The sequence below is a fragment of the Lagopus leucura genome, unplaced genomic scaffold (genome assembly GCF_019238085.1).
Source record: "Lagopus leucura isolate 7727_CA_CO unplaced genomic scaffold, USGS_WTPT01 Super-Scaffold_100001, whole genome shotgun sequence".
NCBI classification, from domain to species: Eukaryota; Metazoa; Chordata; class Aves; order Galliformes; family Phasianidae; genus Lagopus; species Lagopus leucura.
Genome location: NW_024962262.1, coordinates 71,596,350 through 71,624,242, shown reverse-complemented (window position 1 = coordinate 71,624,242; position 27,893 = coordinate 71,596,350). Strand labels below are relative to the sequence as shown.

The 27,893-nt window shown below is 38.7% G+C and overlaps 1 protein-coding gene and 1 non-coding gene across 2 annotated transcripts; one reads left to right on the top strand and one right to left on the bottom strand.

Moving 5' to 3' along the window:
* Nucleotides 1-1,367: 1,367 nt before the first annotated feature.
* Nucleotides 1,368-27,017, top strand: LOC122178128 (SH3 domain-binding glutamic acid-rich-like protein). Its single transcript, XM_042868100.1, has 7 exons — nt 1,368-1,616; nt 7,227-7,412; nt 12,025-12,105; nt 18,306-18,410; nt 22,491-22,520; nt 25,508-25,650; nt 26,509-27,017. The coding sequence occupies exons 1-6, from the start codon at nt 1,572-1,574 to the stop codon at nt 25,607-25,609; spliced, it is 549 nt and encodes a 182-aa protein (XP_042724034.1). The 5' UTR covers nt 1,368-1,571; the 3' UTR covers nt 25,610-25,650; nt 26,509-27,017.
* Nucleotides 3,665-3,790, bottom strand: LOC122178450. The gene has a single exon (XR_006178340.1). It is a non-coding gene; the product is annotated as a U5 spliceosomal RNA (small nuclear RNA).
* Nucleotides 27,018-27,893: the final 876 nt, after the last annotated feature.

The window sequence follows — 27,893 nt, the reverse complement described above, 5'->3', positions numbered from 1 at the left end:
GCTTGTCTTCATAGGAGAGGTGCTCCAGCCCTTTAAGCACTTTTGTGGCCCTCCTCTGCATCTTCAAAAGCTCTGATATATAATAACCTCGAGCAAAAATGTATTGTTTTGTACTAAGTTGTTTATCATGTTTTGCAGGGAAATACTCTGTGAAACTACCTAATTCCAAATGGCTTTTTTTTTCCCCCAAACCTCCCATTGCTTCTCAAAAGAAGAAAAACTGACAGATGGCAAGCCACAGTAAACAGTGCAAAATATCCATACTGTTATTTTTAGTTTTCATTGAGTTTTTTCAGGATTCCTGTTCAATACATGAAATGCTGCATTTCCAGCTTCATTAGCAGTTTGAATGTGCAAAAAACTTAGTTTCTAAAGCAGCATTTTTCTTGTGCTCTAAGTTCTATCTAATCAATCCTAGTAAGGAGGATTATATTCCACTGTAAGTAGTTTTAGGATTGGACACTGTCATGTTCAATCATAATTTTTAGTATGTATATAAGGTCAGTTTTATCTCAGTCTGCAGGTCAGCTTGCTGAACTCAGTATCACGTTGCAAGCTTAGAGCAGAAATGTGCCTGGTCCTTAGAATCTAAAAGTAATCTGTCAATATTTAACATTCTTTAAATACCTTTTGTGCTCAGAGACCTTCTTGAGCAAATAAATGCAGGCAGTCACTGAATTGTGACTGTCTTCGCAATAAAAGAAAACAGCCAGATGGAAAAAAGTGCATCCTGGATAACACAGTAGAACAGAATTTTTTTTATTGAGAATTCTGGACCTCCTCTTATAACCTGTGCATTGGAAAAATTCACCAGTGATGCAAAGAGGAGGAAGAGAATCCAATAATGGGGTTTGCACACATGCAATTGGTCCAATCATCCTCCTAGTATCAGGAAATGGACTGACATAGTCGTTTCAGAGAAGTGCCTTAGCCCTACAGTTTGGATCATGATCTGAGTTTTTTTCTGCTGCAAGTATTTGTAACAGAGCCTTGTTTCAGTGAGAAATCTCTGATCTCTGCTATAATTACTTTTGAACTTATGTTGCCCCTCCCTTTTATAATGTGAAAAAATGTCCTTTTTCTGATCAGGGATAGAGTACAAGCCTTTTATACTTGAGATGACTGAGACCGCACCAACACAACTTTAAACATTACCCTACAGCTCTGTGATCTTCCCCTGCGCTGTGTTGCCTGATCCCTGTCCCTTGTCCCTTCCCCCTCTCCTGAACATTTCTCCAGCCTTGACTCATTGGTGCAGGACTCTCCTTTGCCTTTTATGGACTGCCATCCTGTCAATCTAATTCGATAAGGCCAGGGGCAGGTGCAAACCCCTTGCTGTGGCTCCGCTTACTACCCAATCCTCACACTGGCCTCTCATCCCAAAATACCTAGGAGCCAATGGAGTGGGAAAACCCGGGACCCTGAAGAGAGAGGGAGCTAAAGCGGGTGGATTGCTGTGAGGAGCACCCATTTATGATCCAGGTCCTGCTGAAGGCTGGGATTCCTCTCGGGACTTTGTTGACTTGTGGATAGCAGGCTTGCTCTGCTGATTCATTGTCATCACTATCAAAATGGTGATCAAAGTCTTTGTAGCCACATCTTCGGGGTCTACAGCGGTAGGTGTCTCATTTAACATACGCCTCTTTCTGCTGGGATGAAGCTGGTAAATCAGCCTGGAAGATCCCAGAACAGCCTGAGTTTGCATGCAAGGGGAAAACACTGATTTTGTTCTCATCTGTATTGACCGCTTTATTTTTGAAAGCAACTCAAGATGTAGAAAATGGATGTTAATGCAAACTTGTTTGCATGTTAGACTTTACTATAGAAATAACATTTCCATATAAATTATCTGTCAGTTAGTAGATTTATTTCTGTTTGAAGAAGTGTATGCAAAATATCTTAATTGAAGAAGGAAAAAGTGGATATTGTATTTGCACAAATACTAGGGTAGGTTGTTTATAGTATAAATTAATGTATTTAATTTTAAAGGAAACTTCAGGACGCTGCTCCTGCTGAGTGGGATCTGTGTCTGATAAAGAGCCTGGAGTCAAAGTGAGCTGAATAAAGTTTTGCAGAAAGAATGTTTTCTCCATCCTCTCTTTTTTTCTTTTTTTAATTTATTTTTTTGTTGTTGTTGTTTTTAAGTACCTCTTAAAATGGGGTACTGTTGATTCTTAGAATTGAGATCTACTGCTGTAGCTGTCAGCATAATGTATTAGCTGAAGGAAAGGGCATGTGAATAGTAGAGAGGTTGGAAGACTGTGGGAGGTGGGAACCGGGAAAGGACTGTTTCCTTTTATATCCAGTTCCCATATCATCTCAGATTGCAGCTTTCCTTTGGCAGTCACTCACTCCCAGTGACATGGCTAAACAATTTGGCTGGTGCTAGCACATATCTGTAACTACATCTCTGTCTCCCTGACACTAGCCTCATGTCTTTAAGAAGCTTCCAGAGTTTAAAAGCTTTAAAAAATGCCCCGATCATATAGCCATCATCTCTAGAAAATGAACAGGGAGATATTTGCTAGAATTCAAACTTCCAAAAGGAAATTTTGCAGCTTTCTCATCAGCTTTTTTTTTTCCCCCCGCCCGTCTGTTAGCTTGACTCTCTGAATTTACTTTTGACACTTTAGTATTCCTTTCTAAATAAGAAACCTTATATGCAAGACTTAGAAAGAGGAGGAGGTTGGTAACTGCAGGTTTGTTAATTTGTAATCTAACAGTGACTTCTTAAACAGTGTTGTAAATTGCCATGAAGTGTGCATTGGCAGTCTTTTCACTCCTGTTTGATCTCCTGTTTTGGTCTGCTTTGATTGACCTAACAAGAGCCTTACCTGCCCACTTTACCAGTCATCTGTTCTGCAGAAAAGGTGTGACCATGACCAAAATCCCACTGCAGACATCCTCTGTGTGTGCTGTGGCCATTACCTTCGTCCTCCTTTGAGATAAATGTGCGACTCTGGCATGGATTGTTGCCATTCCAGCTACAGGTTTGGGGTTGTAGTTTAGCAATGGAGTATTTGAATTAAATGTTGACATTCAGAAGGTCGCTTAAGCAATTAAAACTAAACATATCATATACTTAGTTCTATCTGAACCCAAATCTTTCCTTTACTATACACATTTATTGCATCTCTCTCCCAGCTTTCAGCAATAACTACCTCCTTTCCTGTTGGACTGCAATGAAGAGGTGTATGCGTATGCTACACTGAACACAGGGCAACATGAAAACTTTATCCCACCGTTTTGTACTGTTAAGCAGTGCTGCTGTCAGTTTTTTCTTCTGAGAAAGACAACTGATGCCAGTGAACTGCAGTTGGCTTTAAACTTATTAATGCCATTCTCCACTATATGGTAGCAGCCTTCAAAAGCTGTCAGTGAGATCCCAGACATATTGAAAGGAAGAGTATGGCATCTCTGCCAGGCAATATGCCTCTGTATTTCCTTTTTGCTAGTGTGTGGGTTGTATGAATAGCTGTAGCAATCTCAGAAAGCAGCATGTGTTTGGATTACTGGTGCATAACTTTAATTCCAAGTAAACACAATGTTCAGCTGGAGAAGTTTTCCACATTTACTGATTAAAATAGATAGAAGGTATTTTTTCAGTGAACTTTTGATAAGTTTTGATATATGTATTAAGTAAAACTCATTCAAGGAGCTAACATAAACTCCAGTATAGTATTATATTATGAATTTTGTATCAGCTTTGTACAACTTCTGCTATTCCTCTCCATGGAAATTTTTAGTAAAAGGCAAAAGATTTATATGATCTGAAGAGAAACCAGAGTATCTGTTGGAAGAATGAATTTCATCCCTAAATTCATTTTTAAATTGGAAGTCTAAATTGCCCTAGTAGCACTGATGATCTATCTTCAGTGTGTCTGGTCTCCATCATGCATGTTGTTCATTCTGAATTTCAAAATATGACGGTCCTGACCAGTCCTCTTGTAGGTCAGCAGAGTATCATTAGTGAAGAATTAAAATAATTCCTATTTTATGTGCTACACAATTACATTGCTAATTTACATTGCTAATTGCAACTTGTTCTTGTGTGAAGAAGTACTTTTTAAAAGTGAATGCAATGAACCCAGCAGCATTCTGGTGCTCTGGATCAGATACTTGAGTAATATAATTCAGTGTAGGTCTAGGGCAGATTGGTTTGTATTTTTCCCTTCAGTGATTCAGAAATTTGTTTTAAATAACTTTAGCTTAATGATCTTTCTGTGCCAAACATAGCTGATGCTGAACTATGCATGAAGGCAAGCAGAAGTGGAGATACAGCATAAAAAAAGTACTAAATGATTGGCTTGTAAGAAGCATTCAGTGCTAAAATAATTTTGTTTCTTGCCACAGAAGTGTCTAGAAGTGGGTAAATTCCTGCAAAATCCAAGTGTATCATGAGGTCTTACTCAGAGGTCTTCTAAAGTCTTGCTTCTTAGTTCTTATGGTTAGGGCACTTCTGAAACCACTTTTTTCCAGTGTTTCTGTTTCTTTTAGCTTACTCGCTTTCAAATCTGCAGGTCTCAGTTGTAAAGTAACTCAATCACATCAGAAAGACCAAGCAAGATGTAGACTAATAAGACTAATACTTGATAGAATAACTTGATAGTGAGTTAGAATGTAATAAATATCGATCAACAGATTGTGTCTCAGTTAGAACAGAGAGCTGCAGCAGCCTTGCCTGCTGACGATGATGTTCCCACTGCAGTAAGTTGTCGACTAGACACCATTTGCTTCTACCGCAGGCAGCTGGAAATGCTTTGGATTTCAAGAATATAGATAGCATTCAGTTGTGCATCAGGTGAATCTACTGTGATCTGTAGCTCTTACACTCTAGCTAGATGATATTTATTTAAAAGTGTTCTTTCTTAATTTGAGGGACTGTCAGCAAGGCACAGTGGAACTTAAGCTTTGTTGAAAGGGAAAATGGCATTGATGAAATGATATCTTGCTCACCACCACTTCCAGGGAATCTATGGCTGAGTAATCTGAATTCTTCCCATGCCATCAGACACAAGTGAGAGCACAACAAGTTCCTGCAATCTCATCCATTCTGGGAAAACCTTTGTGTGTCCTCTGTGTTGTTGTGAACTGGAAGATTTCCCCGAGTGCTGTTTGCTAGAGACGTTCTTACGGTTGCCCAGCTACTGGTGCTGACCGTGGCTGAGGCTCGCCTTATGGTTTCATACTTCATGTGTGTCTCAGGCATCAAATCTTCTGTTCTGCCTAAGTCCTAGTCATTCTAAGTCTCAAGTATCGCCTCCTGCATAGTTTATTATTATTGTCATCATGAAAAACATCTTGCTTTATCCTTATCCAGGCATAATTACATATAGCTTTATTTATCCTCAACATTTTTTTTTTTCTGGCACTGTCTGATCCTCCTGTGTATTATGAACTTCAAACTGAAGAAAAAATTGTTTATCCAGTGTTTTTTCTAAAAGTTATAGCTGCAGCCATATGCAGGGGAGAACAGACTCAGTAGTTCTGTTCTCTTTATCTCCTTAGTGGCATTATCTATGTGGCTCTTGCTATTCCGGGAGCCGTATCGCCTTCAGTGCTCCGAGGAACAAACTGATGCTGAAATTGCAGCTGACAGCATTTGAATGCACTGACTTTTAGAGCAAGTGGTAGAACTCTTAGTACTGGCTCATGCAGATGTTATTAACCCTTTATACAAACATAATAATGCCACCTCCTCCAATGAAGTGTGCATGTGTACCTCAGGCAATCCTTTGTACCATCTGGGTGTGCTTAGCAAATAACCATGCAGCTAAATGGCCATTAAGAAAATAACCTCTAATTAACAATTGAAAATAAGAATGTAAATGAGCACCGTTGAGAACTGTCAGCCTTGTGGCTTGTAAACACGTTACAGCAGTGTTTGCATTCAAAGTTATTTGCTTTTGCAAGCTCACCATAAACCTCTGCTGCTAGATTAACATGCATAAAATGCTATATATTTTTATTTCTTATAAGCAAAATGTAACTGTATAGGTAGAATATATCCTTACTTAAGAAAAATAAATTGTATGCTTAGTAATAAGAATTCACTCCACCAATAGAATAGGCTTGCAGACTACTTCATCTTTTCAGGTTTATTAGATTATAGAAATACATAACCCATGGGTATTTCTCATCTTATTGCCTGTCGCAAATTGATTTACACTAGGTTGGTGTCACTTTAAATTCAAGTGCTCAGATTTCTGATTTGTGGAAGATCTGGTTTCAAATCATATAATGGCTTATATGTAAAACTTACTTGGCTAAGTCATTCTAGCTACTGTCATCTTTATGTCACATTAAGTTGCTTCATGGAGGAACAGAACTGGAAGGAGAGTCATCTCTGGAGCAGGATTGTGCTAGGCAGTAATATAGTTGTGTGTGACCAAAGAGCAGCGTGAGGGAATTTGGACACATCAGTCCAAACAGCACTTGCTTCAAATACTGTAGTTCTTGCAGGACAAAACAATTTGGCCTTACAAGTCTGGAAATGTTGTAAATAGGCAAAACTGGAAAGTTGTTTAAATGTTGCTTAGGAGCAGCAGCCCTTTAGTAGAGAAGTATAATGATTATTATTGCATCTTTAAGCTAAAAGGATAAGCTATAGGCTTGATGTCTTGATCCTAGGTCTATACAGTACTACAACACTATATTCAAAGGAATAAGGGCCACAGTTGAATTCTAAGATTTGTATAACATGCTTTATTTGTATGTCATGTTTTCTATGGCCGTGCTGAAACGTTGTTTATCATGTGGGAAATATTCAAGCATAAAAATTGAACTGTACTTGATTTTCACTTACTTTAATCATGCATAGAATTTAAGAACAGAAACTGAAAAACATACAGCTCTGAAATCAAAATGTCATATGTAAAGAGCAGAAAAAGGGAAGGTCTTGTATACTGAGGAGAATATGTACATATCTACATACGTAGGTAGGATTAGTTTAGCTGTTTGCACATAGCATTCACGGATCTGGAAACAGAGTAGGAGCTTTCTTTTCTAAGGTGGAGGGGAAAAGGAAGCTGGGGGAGAGAAAAGTAACAGTAGTGGACTGGGTGCTGAGAAGTGTTAAATCTCATCTTCAGAAGGTTTGGTGGGGGCACAGGAACAGTGGATCCAACTTGACATACTTGCATCAGCTCTACTTGTAATAGTAATTGCTTTCTGTAAACAAATTTCAATTTTAAAAAGCATTTTTGTTTTTCCTCTTTCCTAACCAGATCAAAAAGAAACAGCAAGAGGTAGTGGGCTTTTTAGAGGCCAACAAGATTGACTTTCAGCAAATGGACATAGCAGGTGATGAGGACAACAGGAAATGGATGAGAGAGAATGTTCCTGGAGAAAAAAAGCCTCAAAATGGAATTCCTCTTCCTCCACAGATCTTCAATGAGGAGCGGTACTGTGGGGTAAGAAGTTATTTGAAAACCTAATGCCTTTGGACAGTCTTCTTTGACAGAAAGTGACACTTTTTCATTAGTAAGGAGTGTCCCCAAACAAACTCCTTAAGACAATTAGAGATTCACTTTCAAGGACCTTTTTCATAGAAAAAGCTTTTAGGCACGGAAAGAAAATTAAATATAAGATTATTTTTTTTTTTAAGAGAAAAAAAAAAACAGTTGGAAAAGTGATTAGAGAAACTCTACTTATCAGGCTAAATTGATTATCCCCTGCAGACCTATGCCTATGCATGGAGTTTGCCGCCTGTGAGGAGCTCCATGTTTTTCCTTTCACATTTTCCTATCTCCTGCTGTGTAGCTCACTCACACTTTAGCCTGCTGTTGGCTCACTGCCTAAATTCTTCAGCTCCTGAAGACCGAAATCAGTACTGGCTAGGTGATACTATGGCGTCTTCACACAATATCACAGGATAACCAAATGTAGACTATGAAAACAGCTCAACTGCTCTTGGAGTAGTGAGTGCGCAGTGATGTGGTTTAACAATATTGACCTACTTGGTAGCTGTTTGGAACTTCAATTCTTGAACTTTCAGTTAATTTTGTGCGTTGTATGTTGGTTCCCTGCACTGCTAGGAAGTCAAGCAGATGTCTGAGATACCGGGGCTGTGAACAGGCATCTTTCTTTTCCACTTTGTTACAGGAAATATATTTAACTGGAATGGTTCTTATGTGTGATTTGAGTTATTGAAATTAAATTACTTATTCAATAAATCCCAACTCTTCATAACAGAAATGGTAACACATCTTCACATGTGTTTGTAACAGGTTATTTCTTTTGAGAAAGTTCAAACTGGTGATATAATACTTTTATAACATAAATATTAGGATTGAGATTCAAAGGAGAAACCAGAGACAGTTTTTTTGCTTATAGTATGTATGGAAATACAAGCTGTAAAGTACTCTGATACGATCTCTGAAGTGAACTTGCAAAGTACTTTGAAACGCAGCTCACATAGTGTGTCCAGTTTTATATTACTCAACAAATCCAGTGTGAACTACTGTAAAGGTTGCTTTGGGAGAGAAGGGATTTGCATGTCATAATGTTTTCAGAATTAACTGAAGTACTCTGAGAAAAAAAAAGTTGGTAGTTTGAGTAATGAGTACAATTGTTTCCTCATTTTCTCACAGGTATCTTGAAAGATAACTTGGTAGGTTAGATTTCATGGACATTTAAACATCTAATCTGTACCAATATAAAGTATCACTCGATATATCTTACCCTGGATTTTGTGGCAGCCACTGTTGCCATAAATATTTCTGAGATTCTCTAGAGAGGTTATCTAGTGAACTGAAGAGTAATTGCCTTGCAAAGCACTGCAACCAGTCAGCCTTGTCAGTAAATGATAAATATACCATTTTTACTCCACGTGTGAAGCCATTTCAGGAAGCCAAATAATCCGCATCTGAAAGTAAATTTATGTTAAAGAGAAGTCCTTTCAAAAACATCTCAGTTTGGAAAAGAGTTCAGAAATTAATTGTAGCTACTGATTTAAAAACTAAATCAAACTTACAATTAGTTTAAAAGTCTCCAGAGTTCTTACGTGCCCAGCCTTCAAAGCTTATATATAATGACCCCAGTGGTTGCATAACAACGAGTCATTTTTTGCATGACATCTCAGCACACTTTCCAAATAAATAAGGTAAAAATATCAATACATGGTTCTTACCCTTCTCCGTGGCAGAAGGTACCTTAGAGGAGCTGCAGAGGGAGATGAAGTGAGATGGCATGGGATGGTTGAGAGCATGGCCAGCAGCTGGCAGGCTGCTGCAAAATTCCTCAGATGGACCTGATGTCTTCCACAGTATATCTACAATACAGAGCTGGGGATTTGTGTTCTACTTCCCTGCATAACCTTTGCAGGCACAACAGACGCTCTGAAATCCAGGACTGTTTTGCCGTGTTTGAAGTTTACATAATATATATACCTTAACTCTTCCCCAGTCCCACTTCCTTTGTCTTTGCATAAAGGAAAAATAGAGTGGAGGATAGTGAAGTTCCAGTGTTCTGAAGTCATGAAAGTCCCTTTAAAATATGTTGTTCTTGTTATAAGAGTCTTGAAGGGTCTCAGCTTCATGACATCTGGAAGCCTAGTGTTTGTAGTCTGTATATATGCAGCCAGTTTATACTCATTTCACTGTATGTCAGAATTACCCTTTAGCTTAAACAGTTCTCATCCAGTGTATTTGTAACTAGAGGTCGTATCCTCTTGATGTTCTTTTTCACTGGGCTAAAAAAACATTGAGTTGGTTGGTTTGGCTTTTTTTTTTTTTTTTTTTTTTTTTTTTTTTCTTATTTGCTTGTTTTGTAAGGCTTTTTTCTCTCCTTTCTATCTTCTTTTTTCTTTCCTCATTCCTCATTCACTTCCCTTACCATTGATGGTCCTGTATGTTTTGTTCCCAGTCATGCATCTACTTGCATATACATAAGCAGTATCCTGCACTCAGGGGATTGGGAAAATGAAAATAAAGATTTTCTTCCTTGCCCTAAGAAAGAGGGATTTGAGTAGAAACATGACAACCTCCAACTATTTTAAAGGCTGCAGCTGCACCAAACACAGAGGAATTCATTATTGGTCTGAATTAAGTAGTGATCCTGCTTCAAGTAGGAGGTTGGACTAGATGGTCTCCTGAGGTCTCTTCCCACCTGAGCTGTTCTGTGTTTCTAGGACTTTGTAAAACATGTTCTGCTCCATAACCACTGGAGAGAGATGAGATGAAATGTACAAAAAAACCCCAACACACAGAAAATGAAGTTTTAGTCAGGTATCAGCAAAAAAAAAATATATGTAGTGCTATCTAGTTGGCATTTGAGAAAGCAGATTAGAAATTGATTTGTTTTCTATGCTTGGCTATTGCACCAGTTTCAAATTTCCATCCTAATCCATCAGTGTTGGCAATTATGTTCTTATTTGATCTTTTTCTTAATCTCCTTCTTTGCTCATGTCTAGACAGATGTCTGTGTCTATGTCACTTTCTAAATATACTGAGCACTCCGTAGCTCTTGTCTTTACTTTTGCTTAAGAAAAAAATGCACCCAAATGCCTAGAAAACTAGGAAGGAAATGAAAAATGAACTGCTTTTGTCTGTAAGCTGAAATCAATAGGTTTCTCTTTAAACAGAAATCAAGAGAATGAACTACCGTAGTATATCTGTTTTGAAACAGTGGCTTTGTTAAACACGGCAAACATGGGTTAGATAAGAAGGGACATCCCACAGAAACAAAAGCAGAGAGATGGTTTGAGGAATGAATGATCTGTAACATCAGCAGGTATTCTGTCTGTTCAGGGTGAAATGTGTTCTGGGGCTTCTCCCAGGTTGAGCAGTTCCTATTGCTGGGTCTCCAGTGAAAACCAATCTGTCCTTTAGATAAATCAGTGAAATGGGCTGTCATCTGGCTTGGCTGTTAAGCTACATTGCCTCTCCAAACTGGACTGAAATGTCATTGATTGCAGCGTTGTTGATATTAGGGTAGCTTCTAAATCGCTTGCTGCAGCCTTTCCCCTAGAATACCATTTGGCAGACATTTATGAAAATACTAAAGCAGCCCAAAACAACAACTCAGGTCCTAATGTAGCTTTACAAACAGATCTCAGGGATGAGTCAGCACCTTCTTATTTACAGGCTTCTATTTTTGGAGTTATTTGGGGTGAGAGGAAGGATAATGAAGTGGTCACAGCAGTAATCTAGGACTCAGCAGACCTGTGTTTAGACCCCTATCTTTTTCAGAGCTGCTGAGTGATTGTGGGCCAGTATGTATAAGCAGAGTGGTTGACTTCTTAGATACATATTAACTTTTTTGCTGTGTAAGATGTGAATCATGACTTCCTCAGAAGCAATTCAGTGATAGCAGATTTTTCTTACTCAATAGAAAGGTTGTATGCATGAACATAAAGACCATGTGAGTTCTAGTTGATAGAATAGGAGCCATACATTCCATTTTTTCAGTTACTTTTCAGTTTCTGGCTCTTAAGAGAAAATGGCCATTTATGTTGCTGATTTATATGTTCAGTTCACATTTGGACAAGACATTTGGGATTGTACATATACATGGGAGGGAACAACACAACCTTTTGCTAAGTTTCTCTGAAAAGATTCTGCGTTTTCTGGTTAGATGCCTTTCTTTATAACAATTCCCTTATTATCATGTAACTTGTGCTATTATATTGAGTGTTCTGTTTTCATTTCCACAAAGCTGCCCAGGATTTTGAGGGCCTATTTTGTATTCTTACTCACAGCATGGTTTATCTTAATATTTGAATGGGAATAGCTTTGCTTTTGTATGTATAGCTGAGGCACGTTAAAATGAGATGCTTAATTTCATCTGATTCTGATGTAGATACAGTTAAAGTGTAAGCTTCTGGAGGGATTTGCCCAATTGTTCATTTTGCCAGCCAGGATGAAGTTCTCTTTATCCAACTATTCTTCCTGAGCCTGAGATAATGCAGGTACTCATACAAATTTAGTCATTCTTATCAGTGTAAGAAAGATTTGCCTGGGCTAGTCTCTTCCTCCTGTCTTTTTTCTCTGATTTTTGTTTTGTTTTTGTCTGTTTCATTTTTAGGACTTTGAATCCTTTTTCTCTGCTAAAGAAGAAAATATTATTTATTCATTCCTGGGTCTTGCTCCTCCTCCAGGCACAAAGGTATGCTCTGCTGTCCTTCCGTGGGGGTAATATATTTGATTTTAATAAGAGACAAAGATAAGCAGTGACTCAGCATGTCAGATGAAGGATAGTGACAACTCCCTTTGGCAAGTCTACTCATTCTTCTTCCTTTTACAATGTGTTCTTTCTTTCTTTAACAGAGTTTTTTATAGTAAAATGTCTATAACTGGATATATTACAGCATATTACAACTCTCTTATCTCACAACCACATTTGATCATAATCAAATGTTGCTGCCTTTAACATGGGTGAGTAAACAAACAAATTGAATCAAAGGAGTGATGAGTCAGTGACGGCATAGAACTCTTCTGTATTGTCATGACCTGGATGAAGAGCTGCCCTGGAGCATGAGATCTGCTTTCTGATCTAAGCTGCCAACTGTCCAGCAACTCTGAGAAAAACAGTATTGTAGATGCCTCTGTTCATCCTCTGCTGTAAAAGCAGAGAGAAAAGCAAGTTTCACTAAGTGTTTTGAGAACTACAGATGAAGAGAAATCCAGGGGAGAACCACAGCTGCTATAAATGTTGTCTTTGAGACCCTGTGTGATAAGTAACAAGTGATTTAAACTTTCTGTTTTCTGTCCCATCTTCCACCAAGAGAAAAAAATGTTACTTGCCAACCTCTCAAGGTTTTTTTGAGATTTCATTGAATTAACGTCCAGAGAGCCATGCAAGGCTTAAAGGACTGCAGGTATTACTTACAATAATCATTATAAAAGATATGTGGTGGATCAACGAGATAAAGAAAATTGCATTTTTCCGTCTTCCCAATTCTTATATTATCTTCTCCTTCATGCAAGGTTCTGTTAGATACAGGATCTGTAAAGCCAAGTAGCATTTCTTTAGAATTCATTCATTCCCAGATGTCAGCTAAGTCTCTTACATTTTCTGATTCATGACAGCTTTAAATGTTGAAAATAACAGGTCAGTGCATTCAGCTGGGCAGATAACTATTAGTGCTATTGGTAGAGAACAAGTGTGATTTATGCTGATTAATGGCTTCGTTGGTTGTTAAGGGGGTTGTTTCAGTCCAGAAAGCAGAAATAAGTGAGAGTTGATTTAAAAAATCTTTGTAAAGGGTAGACATTTATTTACATCCCTTCGTAATCTGTTTCTGAATTTGAGAAATACATATATGAGTGTTTTAGTGTTTGTTTTAGAAGTCTTACTTAGCATCTTCACTGCGTGACAGTTTGTCCACGTTCTGTTATACAAATAACCTTGTGCACTGCTTCTGCTGTCCTTTCATTTGACTGTCAGTTCAACCTTAGCATAAAGTACAATGGGTGATTTGTGACGATGGTTTTCAGCAGCATGAATCCGGGATAACAAGACAGGTGTGGAAGAGCTGTTGATGACGACAAGAGAAAGATAGTTTCATACTAATCCCTTCATCCGAACTAAACTTCTCCCCTACCCTTTCCCTCCTCTTCATCAGTTCCTGGAATACTGTAAAATTTGCAAAATAAATAAGCTGTGGGGTGTCTAAACATCATAAAACAGCCTAATCATTTGCTTTATGGGTGTTACTACCTCATGCAATCACTATAAAGTTTAATACAAAGCTGATACATTTTCTTTATTGACTATTGTTGCCTCAGAAGGTTCTCTTTCCTTTTCCATTTTTTAACTCTTATTGCACCAGGAGTAGAAAAGCTCCTTAATGACTGTGGTTGTTTCACAGTACAGCCCACTAGCATCTTGACCCAAGGCTGTTTTGAACCTGTTTTCTAGAGCAAGCAGAGGGACTTTTGCAACAAAATCAAATTTCCTAACAAGTTGAAGTTAAATTCATTGTCATGTCATCCTGCTGAGTGCAACATCTGTTTCAAGTTTGCAAATTCTCTTTCTTATAATCTTGATATGTCTCTGCATTAGGTGGCTATAACTCATTACCAGACACTTATCCAGTGTTTATACTGAGCTGTTACTGCTAGGTATTGGAGATCAGATGGTGGCAGAGCCTAATGTGGAAGCTTATAGGGTGAGTCTGATGTGTCCAAATAATATCAAAGTTGTCTCCAAGGCCAGATTGACTATAAGATAAATGCAAAAGAAGTTCTGAATGCATAGATATGTAAAGAAGACCCTTAGATCTGCAGCACAGGTGTAAGTTGGTCACTGTGCACTTTTTAAGAATCCTCTCAAAAAAGAAATCTTCAGTTGTTTCGGTAGGAAATAGCAAATCAGCATCAAAATTAACTAGGGAATCCAGAAAAAGATTTGGGGGGCAGCTGCTTAAATAGGCACCTACTTCTGCCTGCAGCCAAAAATGTTCTGATCAATGCTGAAGTGTCTTGGTAAGGCATTGCTGTACAAACAACAAGTTACTATTGACCACTGTGTTCCCAGTTCCAGTACAGTGAAGTACTTTGATGCATGAATGGCATATGAAAACTTCTGCACATCTTGCAAAGGCTGCTTTAAATGCTGAGTATTTGCTTAGGCCATTGTGAGAGTCAGGAAAAGATTGCTTTTGTTTTACTATATACTAAATACATTATTATCATTATTATAATGGATGTGATGTGGCCATATAAAGCTCAGTGGTCCTATCAAAGATCAACACATATTTTTGGTACTTCCAAAAGAGTGACTTAGTTCAAACAACCCTCTTTTTTCTGCCTCATCATCACACTGGTTATCATATTTTCTAAAGCATCATTTAACGGTGATGAGTAATGCATTTGATGTCACAGAATCACAGAAATATAGATGATCCTGAGTTGGAAGGGACCCATAAGGATTATCAAGTCCAGTTCCTGGCTCCACACAGGACAACCCAAAACCAAACCCCATGTTTGAGAACGTTGCCTAGACACTCCTTGAACTCCGTCAGATTTGGTGCTGTGACCACTGCCCCAAGGAACCTGTTTCTGTGTCTGACCACCCTATGCTGATGAGAAAAGCAGGCAGGACGTTTGTGTTAGTAATTTTTTTAGTCTGTTGATATGAAATACCTTCTCACTTGAAGGAATACATGGACTTAAATACTTCTATTCCAAATTCCTAACGTCTTTCATGACAGGCTGGCATTTGTGCCTGACCAAAAGACCGCTCTAATTACTGATAGAATTCTGAAAGATCTTAGTTAATCTTGGATAGTGACATGAACAGAATGATGTACAGATGTAAACTTGTAATCAGTGTACTTTGTATATCTAGAGTCATGCTGTGTCATTCGCAGCTGCCCCTAAATCTGAATACATTTCTTTTCAAAGCATCCTCACTTTTACACTTAGCCTGAGACTGTTCTCAAAATGTGGTCAAAAATGCTCTGAAATACTGTTATTTTGTGAGAAGCCCATTAAAAGCTGTGGCTACAGAGTTTGTTTGTTTGTTTGTTTGTTTGTTTTCCTAAAGTGACGCAAGTGAATTGTTTTGTCAATGAGATGCCTACTATTACTTAAACTAAGACAATGAATAGGGTGCAGTATTACCACAACTTTGAGCATCTTAGCAAGGTCCAATGCAGGCAATTAATTGCTTTATATTTTCAGGGACAAGCTCTTTTTTTTTTTTTTTTTTTTTTTTTTTTTGACAGCTTTATTAACCAAAGTGGAATACTGCTTCCATTTCTCTTAACTCCAGAGATCAGGTAGCTTGCAGAAAGATTATCTGTGTTTAATTGCTCTTTGAACTCAGAGAAACTGCTTAGGCTGAGGGTCTTGTTTCAAATCTTGTGTATACTTAAATCCTTAATCTTAGTATTCCTGATCTTAATGTCATTATCTTGGTATCCCCAAACCCACAGCTATTTGGGCTTTAGCCTTTTTGTTGAAAAAAAAAACTTATACTAAGACAGCTTTGAACTACAAATTTATAGAACATGTATTTTATTTAAAGGTACGTAACTGGTCAGTCAATCTTCATGAAAGGGACCTCATTTTAAAATAATTAAAAGATGAATTTGATGTTGCTCTGTAGAGCTAGTGTGATGATGGTATCCCAAATAGTAATTTCAAATTTCAAATAAAATAGCAATTAAAAATAAAATAGTATTTCAAATAAAAAAATAATCCCCAGAAAAACCCAGTGGAACTGTGGTTCTCCACACAATTCATGAGAACTCTGTGCGTGTCCAGGTGTGTGCTAGCTGATTGATTATGGAGTTCGCATCTTTCAGACAGCACTTCTACTTACCTTACATTCTAAGGAAGTATATGATTCATCTGAGATAGTTATACACAGTAGATGCATTTTAATTAGAATGCCATCTTCATGCTTTATGTGTTTTGTGTGTCTGCCAAGAAATACTGACTGCAGGGATTTTAAAATGGAGTGTTAGGGTAGATGCTGAAAACACGTTTCTCATCGATTTGTATCTCATGAATGCTACTAACCTTTCCATTTTGCTACAAAGAAAGTATGTTTCTCATTTGCTTAAGGAAATAACATACAAACACAATGTTGCACAAGAGAGTACCAATATGTTTCTGTATTGCTACACATTTTAATCTTCAAATATTTTGTTACCTTGTGAGAAAAAGTGAAAGATAAGTTAAGCCAAGAAAGTGTCTCTGTGGATCTGTTTTTAATAACAATGCCATCAGCATCACCATACAGCAAGCCCACAGTTTTATGTAGTTTCCAAATGAGACAGTGTTGCCAGAAAAAAAGAGCCTTTGGTCCTTCCTCCATCCTCCATCCCCCTTCTGCCTGCTCCCTGCTGCTCCTTGCTGTCCCCAGCCATCCTCCACACAACGGCAAAAGCATTCATGTAGCTGTGTAAAGGAGTGAGCAAACTGTGTGAGAATCACTCAGGTGGATGAGTTGTAAAGGCTTTGTCACAGGAATGGAGAGGACCTCCTCTCACATTCAGGGATGTGCTGCTCTGCCTATAGTGTGTAGGACTTCTTATGGCACAGGACATGACTTCTGAGCCCAACTCCCTATTGCTGAGGCAACCAGTCCAGGTTAACACTTCTCAGAATTGGTCAAATTCCCTTCAGTAAGTTAGGTCCATTGCCTCCACTGAGCTACTAGAAAACTCCTCCAGAATTTCACTCTGCCGATGGTTAGAGTTTTTATTTACAGGTGGTTCATACTCATTTTGCATACACTTCAGTGATCTTCCTTATCCTATCCCTCTCTGATATTTACTCTGATCTATTCTTAGAGCACCATCATGTCCCCTCACTGCATTACATTCAATAGATGAAAGTAGCGTAGCTTTTTTTGTCATAAGACAGGCTCTCCATTCCCTCAAACATTCCTCTAACCCCCTCTGCACCTGTTCCAGGCTAAATTTCTCTTTCTTGAGCCTGGATGATTGGAATGGCAGAGAGTGATCCAGAGGAGGTTTCTCCTTTGCTTCACACAATGATATTAATATTTGCCTTCAGCTTCACCTCATACATCTGAGAACTGTGCTTATTAGCACTTTTGCTGTTGCATCGTGTTCTTTGCTCAGTTATTCTCTGGTTATTTAAATATATCCACCTTTTTCTCATTTGATGATCATCAGCTAACAAGCTCCCAAAGTACAGTGGAAACATCTGTTTCTAGAATCTGTCCCAGAACTACCTGTCCCACATAGCGTGACTTTGCCCTTTATGCTATTGCTGTTCAACCTATTTCTATTATTCCATTCAAAACCGTAGTAGTTTCCTTTTATCTGACACAGGTTGTGATCCAGTGGGACTTTTCACATCTACCTAACCTGGGCAGGACTTCAAATGAAGAGCCTTCTATGAGCTGCTAGGTCACAGTGCTCACAGTGGAATAAATAGATTAGATAGATCACTTTGCAAATAGTTACCTGATGATTTTGAACAACACAGTCTGTGTTGTTCAACACAGTCAAGAGACTGTGTACAAAATCCTTTGTTATATCTGTTTTTCTGTATCTTCCTAGTGAAGTTTAGTTGGCATGCATGCTGGGGAAAAAAAGCTTCTTATCCTGAAGCCAGAATGTGCCATCACTGTGAGCATCTATTTCTATTAAACTCTCAACAGAGAATTAGGAAATCTGGCAAGAGGTACTTGAATTCATGTTTTCCTGCATTTACCAACAGAGCAATATGCTCCTTTCAAAGAAAAATGTCCAAAGGGGTAAATTCTGATTTGAGTGCTAAAGAAAAATTAGAAAAGCCTCTCATCAAATAAGAAAGTCAGGAGTATAGAAATGAGTTATTGGTTGTGTGTCCTGAGACTAACAATAACCTCTTTGCTTCTAGGAGACTGAAAAGTCTGATACTACTGGTGAAACTGAGGCACACACAGAACACAGTGCAGATGAAGGGGCCCATGAAGAGCCTCAGCCACCATCAGAAGATCAGCAGGTAATTTTTCCTTTTTCCCTTTGTGACTTGAGGGTTTTACCTGTGCTGAGCACATGAAAAAACACACCATGGTCCTCCTGCTATGCCTGAGAGTGGGGAAGACTGATTGCAGAATGGCCCTGCTTGTCTTTTGGATGCATTTTCTTCATCATGGTGATATGAAACCTAGATAATACTCCAGGGAACACAGCTCTACATGAATAAAATAAGTTGTCTTTATTTAATATTTTACATTTGCCACTAGTGACCGTGTGCTTTTTTTTTTTTTTTCTTAATGCTCATTTGGAGCCCGACTCTCATTATGGAGGATAATTTAGAGCTGGACATCTGAGTACCATCCCTGTGGAAAAATTTGCTGCTATCGATGGCCAACATCTGCAGTGCTCGTAAATCTGTTTGTTAATGTTTGTAGTCATGTACCAGCACTGACTGCTGCCACAGCCAGTCATATCTGACAGCGTCTTCTCCAGGCCATGCAGGAACCCCTGGGCAGAGCAGAAATGCAGAGCGTTGTTATCTTTTCTACCTGCCTCATGGCAAGATATCAAAGTCACATGGGCACATCTCAAACTGCATTGTGAAAGGTTCATGAAAGAAAACATCTGTTTCCTTCAATTCTCTAGCAAAATTGCTGCAAATCATGATACTCACGTTCTCCTGCAGATAGCTGATATCAGTAAAGTTGTGGTTGAAAGCACAGATGAATCCAGTGAAAAGCAGTGATTCTGCTGTGTACACATTTCCTCCTCAGTGAAATGTTTATATTACTCGGCAATATTACTCTAGAACCAATAGAGACTAAGCAGAAATGGATCCGGTGTCTGGAGATAGAGATGCAGATGCTTTTGCTGCTACTCTGCCAGTATGGCATTTAAGAACAGGTTTGTTCTGGTGCTGTAGAATCAGGTGAGTCTCTTCTCAGAAAGTCCAGCATACTGCTGAATTGTAAGAAATGTGTCATTCCTTTCACTAGAAAATGAAACAAATGTTCTTTTGTTTTGTTTTGTGTTTTGTTTTGTGTGGTTTTGTTTTGTTTTGTGTTGTGCAGTGCTTATCCTGAAGAAATGTCTCTGTTTGTACTTTCTCCATTCCCATTTTCAACAGTGACAAAACCACTAGGCTGGAATGATGCACCCTTTTGCACAACATCATCCAAGTCTCAGGCACTGGAAGTCCCATTTAAAATTTTGCCTGCGTGGCAGTGAGGAGGAGAAGAGTCTCCAGAGGGAACTGAAATTTCTCCTCAAACTGTATCCAAGTGCTTTTCATGTCTCTATGAATTCAGCCAGCACATAAATGCCATCAATACCCTTTTCTCTTTAGAGAAATGCCAGCTCTTAAGAGAAACCCAGCACAATGCTGCAGTGCATACCCTGGCTGGATTAGGTTACCTGCTGTTCTGGCTGATTGTCTACTGTAATGTTTTTCAAATGAGAACAGAATGCTGGAACATGTTTGCAAATGTGTCAAGCAGCTGTGTATGAGAGGTTTTGTAATGACATAGTGCAATGCTGCTCCTATACTACAAGCACCTTGCTCCATTTCTTACAGAATAGATTGGAGCTGTAAGTGGAAAGTATGTTTGACCTCTCATTTTACAGGGAGGGAGGTAGAATAGGGTGTGAACACCAGGCAAGATGGTGCATTTGATCAGATCTCTCTTGGTTATGAGGGCACAAGACATACTTAGTCTTCCAAATCTTACTCTTTCAACTGCACAATCTTGGCTGCGTTGAAATGTTCTTATGTGGTATATCATAAGTGGGGAGAAAAGTCTTCCAGAAATCATGCAGCTCTGATACCCACCTTCATCATGTCAGATGTATTCCAGCTCCTAGGGGAAGGAAACAGCACTGTTCCTGTTTCTGTCCCACTCATTGTCACAGAGGGTTCTCATGACTGCAGGCAGCAAGGTAGCTCCTGCCAGGGATGAACAAAACCCATTTTTCATCCTGGCCTCCCACTCACTCCCTGTGTCACGTAGGACAGATCACATCAGTGACGTGGCATCTGTCTGCCTTTCCACAGATCATTGTAATTATCACTGCTGTATGGATGGCATTAATCATTCTTTTGAAATTCTGATATTTTCATTCACTACAGTGAGCATGCAGGGGACTAGTTTAGATGAGAAGGATAACTTTGAGACAATCATATTGCCTCAGAATTTTTTTTTTTCATGTCTGTAGCTCATTGTTTTACTCTACAAAGAGAATAGCATTTTCTTACCCAGTCAGGGTTTTATGAATTTAAACAAGTTTAATGTTTATGAGACTGCTATTGGAATACCTCTGCTGTCTGTTAGGCCTTAAATGTTTATATTTTGTTATATTGATATTTTCAGTATTTCCATCTCTTCCACTCATTCTGCAGCCCAGCACACCTTGTTCAATTGCTTGACCATAATGAATAGGTGTTTTCAGCATGCTCTTCCAGCCCAGCAGCAGGAATGGTAACCAGTAGCCAGCATGGGTACATGTGGAGGCTGCATGTGTTCCATGCTGCTTCTGCTGCTCTTGCAGTACCTTGGGATACAGGAGCCCAGAAGCTCTATCTTTTTGTCTCAGGCTGGTAGGACCCTGAGAAAGCCAGTGAGAGACCCCAGTCCTCTGAAAAATAAATTTCTTAGGTCAGCAGCTCCCTCCTAGAAGCAGCAGAGATAAGTGCACGCTGCAACAGATTGTTCTTCACTCACCTCATGTCAGACCTGTGTGCAGGTTTTCAGACTGCCTGGGTTCAGCAGCTCTGGCTCCTCATTCAGACATGGATCCAGGAGAGCCCAGAGCAGATTCTGGAATAGAAAGTCCCTTACACAGATTCTGCAGTAACAAGAGCAGCTCTCAGTCTGTGTTGCCAAAGGACAGGTACACTTCCATTCCTCTTGATTATAATTTCTTTTTCACTTTAAACCTTTCCTTCCTTCCCCAATCACTTCTTTCACACATTCTTTCTTTCCCCGATCACTTTGTTAATTTATTTTTCCTAATAATTAGGACCTACTCCTAACCTTCTTTTCTTTCCTAATCCCCACAGTGATAGAGATGTTTGAGGAACCATTTTGCTTGGATATGGCGCCCCTTACCCTTGCTTCGTCTGTCCCTTTCTTGTTGAGTTTTTGGAAGAAAGGACTGTGACCTCCTATGCACTTATTTTTCTTTATTTTTACTGTCTGATATTAACTTTAGATTTTAGCTTGGGGGAGTTGAATCATTTTAAGAGTCCCAGTTAAATCAGTTTGCAGTACAGATCAGGCTCACTTCAGGGCAGAATTATTTTAGCAACATGTTCAAAAATCATATTAGAATGCAAGTCTGTATCCTGTCTCTGCAGTTCCCCAGGCCACATATAAACCCTGGCACTCCAGATCACTTCCTTATCTCAACTCATTCTACGTAATGTCATAGCTGCTCATGCCTTCTGTGTGCTACAGCTGAATTTGCCTTTCCTCTTTGATTTTTTGTGTAAAGTTTGTCTTTCTCTCCAACAATTGGCTTGGTATCTGACATTAAATTCTATTCACTGTTTTTTCTCTTCTTATTTTCTCTCTTTTATCCCTCTTCTCTTCATCACTTTGGCTCAATCTACAGTCTAAAGCCAGTTTGTAGTATTTCATATTCCCTGGTAATGTTGAGCCAAGACATCTGTTCCAGCCTACAACAGTTAGTAGAACTTCAAATCAAATTCTGAGTGATGATATATAACACATATAGAACACTGCATAATTCTGATTGAACTTTGATTTTGAAGACCAGCTAACCACCACCCCTCCCCCACTAAGGCAAAAGCAAACAAAACCTAAGCTCTAATGATTTGTTTGCAAATGAAGCAGATCTGATTGGAAGTAACTGAGAAAAAGAGAGCTGTGTTTTATGCTTTTATATTTCCTTTTCACAGTAAATGCTTAGCTCAAATGTGCTTTGTGAGCTGGAGGACATTATCCTGAAGTAAATCCACTGAATTCCACATAATTTCCCTGCATTCAGTGCTTAATTTCTGCTGTGCTTTCCCTGTATGACCTCTGATGTTCTTTTTTTGATCATTTTTTAAATCTCTTTTTTTGTGTGTGTTTCTTTCATGTAGGAAAACAAGGAAGGAGATGCGGCGGCAGGGGTATAGTATATTCTTTAGACATTTTGCTTTCATCTTTCATTTGTGTGCATTTAATTCCTTTTTGGTCTCTCTAACACTCAAAAGATAGCAAATTCATGAAACAGAATGTAGCAGTATTAAATTCTGCTAGAGAAAATTGTTGATCACATCATAGTCATGTTTTTGGAGAGCATAAATAGGTAGTTAATTGTTAAAAGCTGTCAATGAAAGATACACTTTCCTGGATTCTTCAATAAAATTTGCCAAGGACTCACAAAAGAGATAGGTCTTTGAAAATCTGTGACTGACACTATGCTGATTACAGCCATGCTGATGATTTAGGCAGTTCAGCCTACAAAGGGTATATTTTCCTTGCTTCCTTCTAGAGTTTGTAAGGCCCAGGTGCAAATTCTTACATGCTTCTCTGCTTTACACAGCATTGCAAGTTTATGCCTTCAATATTTCTTCACTGTACTCAGTAAAATTAATTATTACTTTAGGCTATTTTCCACTGCAAACCTGCAATTAATCAGGGGGCACATCTAATCTTCCCACTTCCGAACTGCAAAACAGGCATATATATATATACATGGGTACATACACATATGCCTGCTGCCAGGGTTGTTGGTATGAAAGCTAAAATGGAATTCCTAAGCCCATGGGCAGAGTACTGGTGCTTTTGGTGCTTCTGGTGAGGCTTGTGAGGGCTGTGAAGGCTTGCTAGAGTGTTCTGACACTATTAGCTCTTACTACAAGCAATAAAAAAATATATATCTTTTGTAAACTGTAATTGACTTAAATTTGACACTGAAGTTGTTGGAATGGATCTAGAGAAGGACCATGAAGATGATTGAGGGCTGGAGCACCTCTCCTACGAAGACAGGCTGAGGGAGCTGGGCTTGTTTAGCTTGGAGAAGAGAGGGACATCTCTGGGGAGATGTCATTGTGACCTTTGTTTATAAGGTGACTCATTGTTTGTAAGTGAACAGGAGGGAAATCAGCTTTTTACACAGTCTGGTAGTGATAGGACAAAGGAAAATGGTTTTAAACTGAAAGGGGGAAGATCTAGATTAGACATCAGGGAAATTTTTCACTGAGATGCTAGTGAGGTGCTGGCACAGGTTGCCCAGAGAAGCTGTGGTGCCCTATTCCTGGAGGAATTCAAGACAGTGTTAGATGGGACCCTTAGCAGCCTGAACTGGTGAGTGGAACTGTGTGAGCTTTGAGGTCCCTTCTGACTCAAGCCATTCTATGATTCTACCTAAACAACGTTGGTTGTCTGAGGGCTTTCCTGGTTCAGTTTGGTACCGAGGAGATTAACCTGACATGCCAAAGAGTTGTGTCTAGCAGGTATTCCTTTATTGCAGTGCTGGGCACACAGGGGATGGCTCTGTCCAATATATGCGCCTTGGCTCACGTGTAGATTATATTTATTGGTTGTGCTCATACATACTCACATTTTGCTCCAGAATTTCATGCACATGCTACATATTTTCTCAAACTCATTAATGTTGTTTTTAGAACTGATTAACATAAGACCCTCCCCCTTAGAGCACACGCAGTCACCCCTGGGGGTCTTTTCAGTGGTAATCTGAGGGTCGGGGAAGGAAGGCTGATAGTCTTCATTGCTCCTAAGCTTTTGTCCTCAGTCTTGAGGAGCACACTCAGTTAGGCATTTGCCTCCTTTTTAATTGAGATTTCTCTGGTTTGTCTTGATAGGGCCCAGCAGTCTTCAGTTTGACTTCATTATCCTTCCTTGTCTTTAATGTAATGCATATGGTTCTTCCAGATACTGCTGCTTGCATTGTTCAAAGTCCTCACTCTACCAAGTTTCAAAAAGAGTGATAACCAAGGACACTTCTTCTACAGAAAGAATCTGAGAGAGAAAATATTTTGTTGGAAGGAGAACTTCAGCTGACTTATCTTATATTCCCTTTTTTGTAAGGATGATCCCTTAGTGCAGTAATTTCATCTAAAAACAACTATTCACTAACAGAAATCTGACTGCAGAACTTCTGTTTCTCAGAAGAAAGCAGAAGCCCATGTTTAAATAGGTTGACTCAGTTACTTGGATATGATTCCTATATGGACTGTGAGAGAAAAAGCAAAGTTCCATCCTTAAATGGAACATCCTTACCAGCAGTCCTGCCTGAAAACTAATTTTGAAATCTCTAATTTGCTTATAGCTCCAGAATGAAATTCCTTTAAGTTTTGTAGTTCAGATATTGTGTAAAAGTGCGACATTTTTTGAGATAAAACTTGTTTACGTTGAAGGTGAGGTTGCTCTGAGCCTGAGTTTACTGGAAGAGAAGGAGTAGAGAAGCCTACAGTGCTATTTCTGGTTGTTTTTAAGAGCATGGTTATACTTCTACGCTTCATTTACTAGCTCTTAAAAGACAATAAACACAGATTGCTATCTGTGTTACATAAATGCTACCTTTCAAATAGCAGTTTATTTGGTTGACTGGAGGAAAGAACTATTGCCTGTAAATTGTGCATTTTCTCCTTTGTGAAAAAAAAAAAGGAAATGAAAAAAGAGAAAAAAATTAGAAAAAGAAATAAAGCCTTTTTTATCTGACTCCAAATGATTTTTTTCTATTATTATTTGTGAGTATTTTTCCTCTGCCATGAATACTCGCTTGTTTACTTGAAGAAAACTTCCAATTCAAAGTATTAAATTTTGCCATGTTTAAATGTACTGTATCTTCTCATTTTGATTCAGAATGGCTATTTACATCTTATCTATGGACTATGCTCTAACCTATCTCAGAAAAGAATTCTCATATTCCTATCCTTGCCCATTAACGCCACAAAGCTTAGAGCCATGGACTATTAGGAATAAAAAATCTGTGTATCACTCTTCTATTTTTCTAAAGCTTTGGTAAGATTACTTTTGCAGTTACAAAAGCATTTCAAGACTCTTTATTTTTCCTTCACCTATTATATTCTAAACTACAAATGTTTTCTATAAAAAGGAAGAAGAAAAACATGAAGAGGGAGAAGAAAAGGAAGAAGAAGAAAAACATGAAGAGGGAGAAGAAAAGGAAGAAGAAGGAAAGCAAGAAGAGGGAGAAGAAAAAGAAGAGGTGGAGGAACAAGAAGAGTCTTAGTACACTTCCTTATGACACATTCTCTCTTGAAAGGTTTTCAGGTAAGTATAAGATACCCAGCATAGTTTCTAAATGTTCCTAAAGAAGCATTGACTTGAAATTTTTGTGCATGTTGTTATATGCAATGCCTTCAAAACAAGAATGGAAAGAACTAATCAAACCCATACATATGCTCTAGTTGCTCAACTGATGGGCCAAATGTACATTTAACTGTTAGACTCATTGCAGCTTCTCTTCTACCTTTCTGATCTCACTGAAAATTTTAAGGGCTTCATGTCTCAAATTGGTCAACGTGTTCAAAACAAAGGGGAAGGATGGAGGGCCTGACCAGAAGTATAATACACTACAGTCTATTACTCTGATTGCTTAGAAACATGGACAAAAGTGATTTTTGAAACTCAAAACAGTGATCGTCCCAGAGGCAGAATAAGAGCATGAAGCACTGGTCAAGTTTTGTCAGAACGTGCTTTTAAATTTAATTTTTAGTTTTCCTTCTTCCTCCTACTGTCTCATCTCTTGTGCACAGAAATAAAGATTGAGCAATCACTTACTAGGAAGAAACTATTTGTCTACAACAGGTTGGAATTTCCAAAAGGTTTTCCCTCGGATGATGGGACTCTCTCCCAACAGCAGATGCAGAATATTGTGTGTTCTTTCTAACACTGGTAGGATTCTCAGCTAATTCTACTTCTGAGATAACTGCCATAGGTTTCAGCATATGTACTGAAACCCGGTGCCTCAACGGGACAGAAAAGCTATCAGCCCTTCAACACTAGCTCTCCCAAATCTGAGTTTCTCTGCTTCATGGAATTTAATTCAGCTTGTGTTGTTCAGTGATCAGACGTAAAGACACAGAAGGAGTACTAAATTCTGCCCTATTTTTCCTTATTTTTGTTCAGGAAGCACAAGCTGGAGCAGCCCTGCCAAAGGAAAAGCCTCCCTCTTAAGCAAACCGTCACTACCTTACATGCCTGTATACATGTGAACATATAAATACAGAACAACAAAGATACCACTGTATCCTACTTGTAGCCTTTGTATATATATTTGGTATTACAATTGCTTGTTAAAGTGGATCTTCTTATACCTGATTGCTGATATTTCAGTTGGTTGTTATGTGTTGGAATAGTATTGTCCATGTCGTATCTTAGATTGTGAGTTCCCCAGAGCAGGAACCATGTCTTTCTCCATGTTTATGTACTGTCAAGCACACTGCTACCACTCATCAGATAACTGCACTCACACAAGTGGTGTTATATTCGGAGAAAAAGAAATTCAGAGCTGAAAACTACAAAAAGGCTTCCTGTATGCAACTTATGTGAGTCACTTCTCCCTCAGCTGGCTTTTGAAAGCGATTGAGATTTCCATTGTACAGCAGTTTAAATAAATGCATTTTCTGTCACATCCATTCTTTGTCTGTAAAAGTATTAATTTAACCCTAGCTAGCAGCACTACCATCTGTAAAAGTAAGTTTTCTTCATCATGATGGTTATAATTTACGTAAAGGTTTCCCCCTTGCCTCCTGCTAATGTTTCTGGTGCTGTGTATACATTTACCTGTGTCCCAAGGGATGTACAAGATACATGAGCATATTCCTTTCTCATGAGAGGCAGAAGCAGATCAGACATGATCAGATACCAAACAACAAAGAGAAAATGAGGTATTCTTCTTCCCCTCTTAACAAGTAGTACCATGGTTAACACTATTATGTAGGATAAGAATAATGATGTTGTTAACTGCATACCTACCTGCCTCTACCATTGGCAGCCTGCCTGCAGGAGACTCCAGCCACAAGGTTAAGTGCTCTTCTTTGAAGGAAAGAGATGTCCTGGCCCCTTCAACAGAGACTATGTTAATTTTCATGGATAAATCTGTATTCTCTGGCACGTGGAGGCAGAGAAAATTAATTCATATTTGTGCTCTGTGAGATGTTTACTGAGAAGGATGAAGCTTAAATTTCATCCCCTTGTGCAATTACTTGCTAGGAGAGTTATAATAACTGTTTATAGAAGAGAAGATAAAAAATACTTATTGCCAAAGTAGTCCATAGCTACACAACAAAAGGACAAACAAAAGGAGCTGTAACTTTGTGATGAACTCTGATCAAGGAGCTGGCTTTTTGAATGGAAATCTCCTGTATTGTGAGTGGGTGCATGAGCAACAGCTGAACAATAGGTCAATAGGCAACTTCAGGAAAAAGGAAGTTCATAAGCAGATATGACCACCTGAAATGTGTCCACTGATATCTCCAATCCAGTGAATTTTAGCTGCTGAGGATTATAAG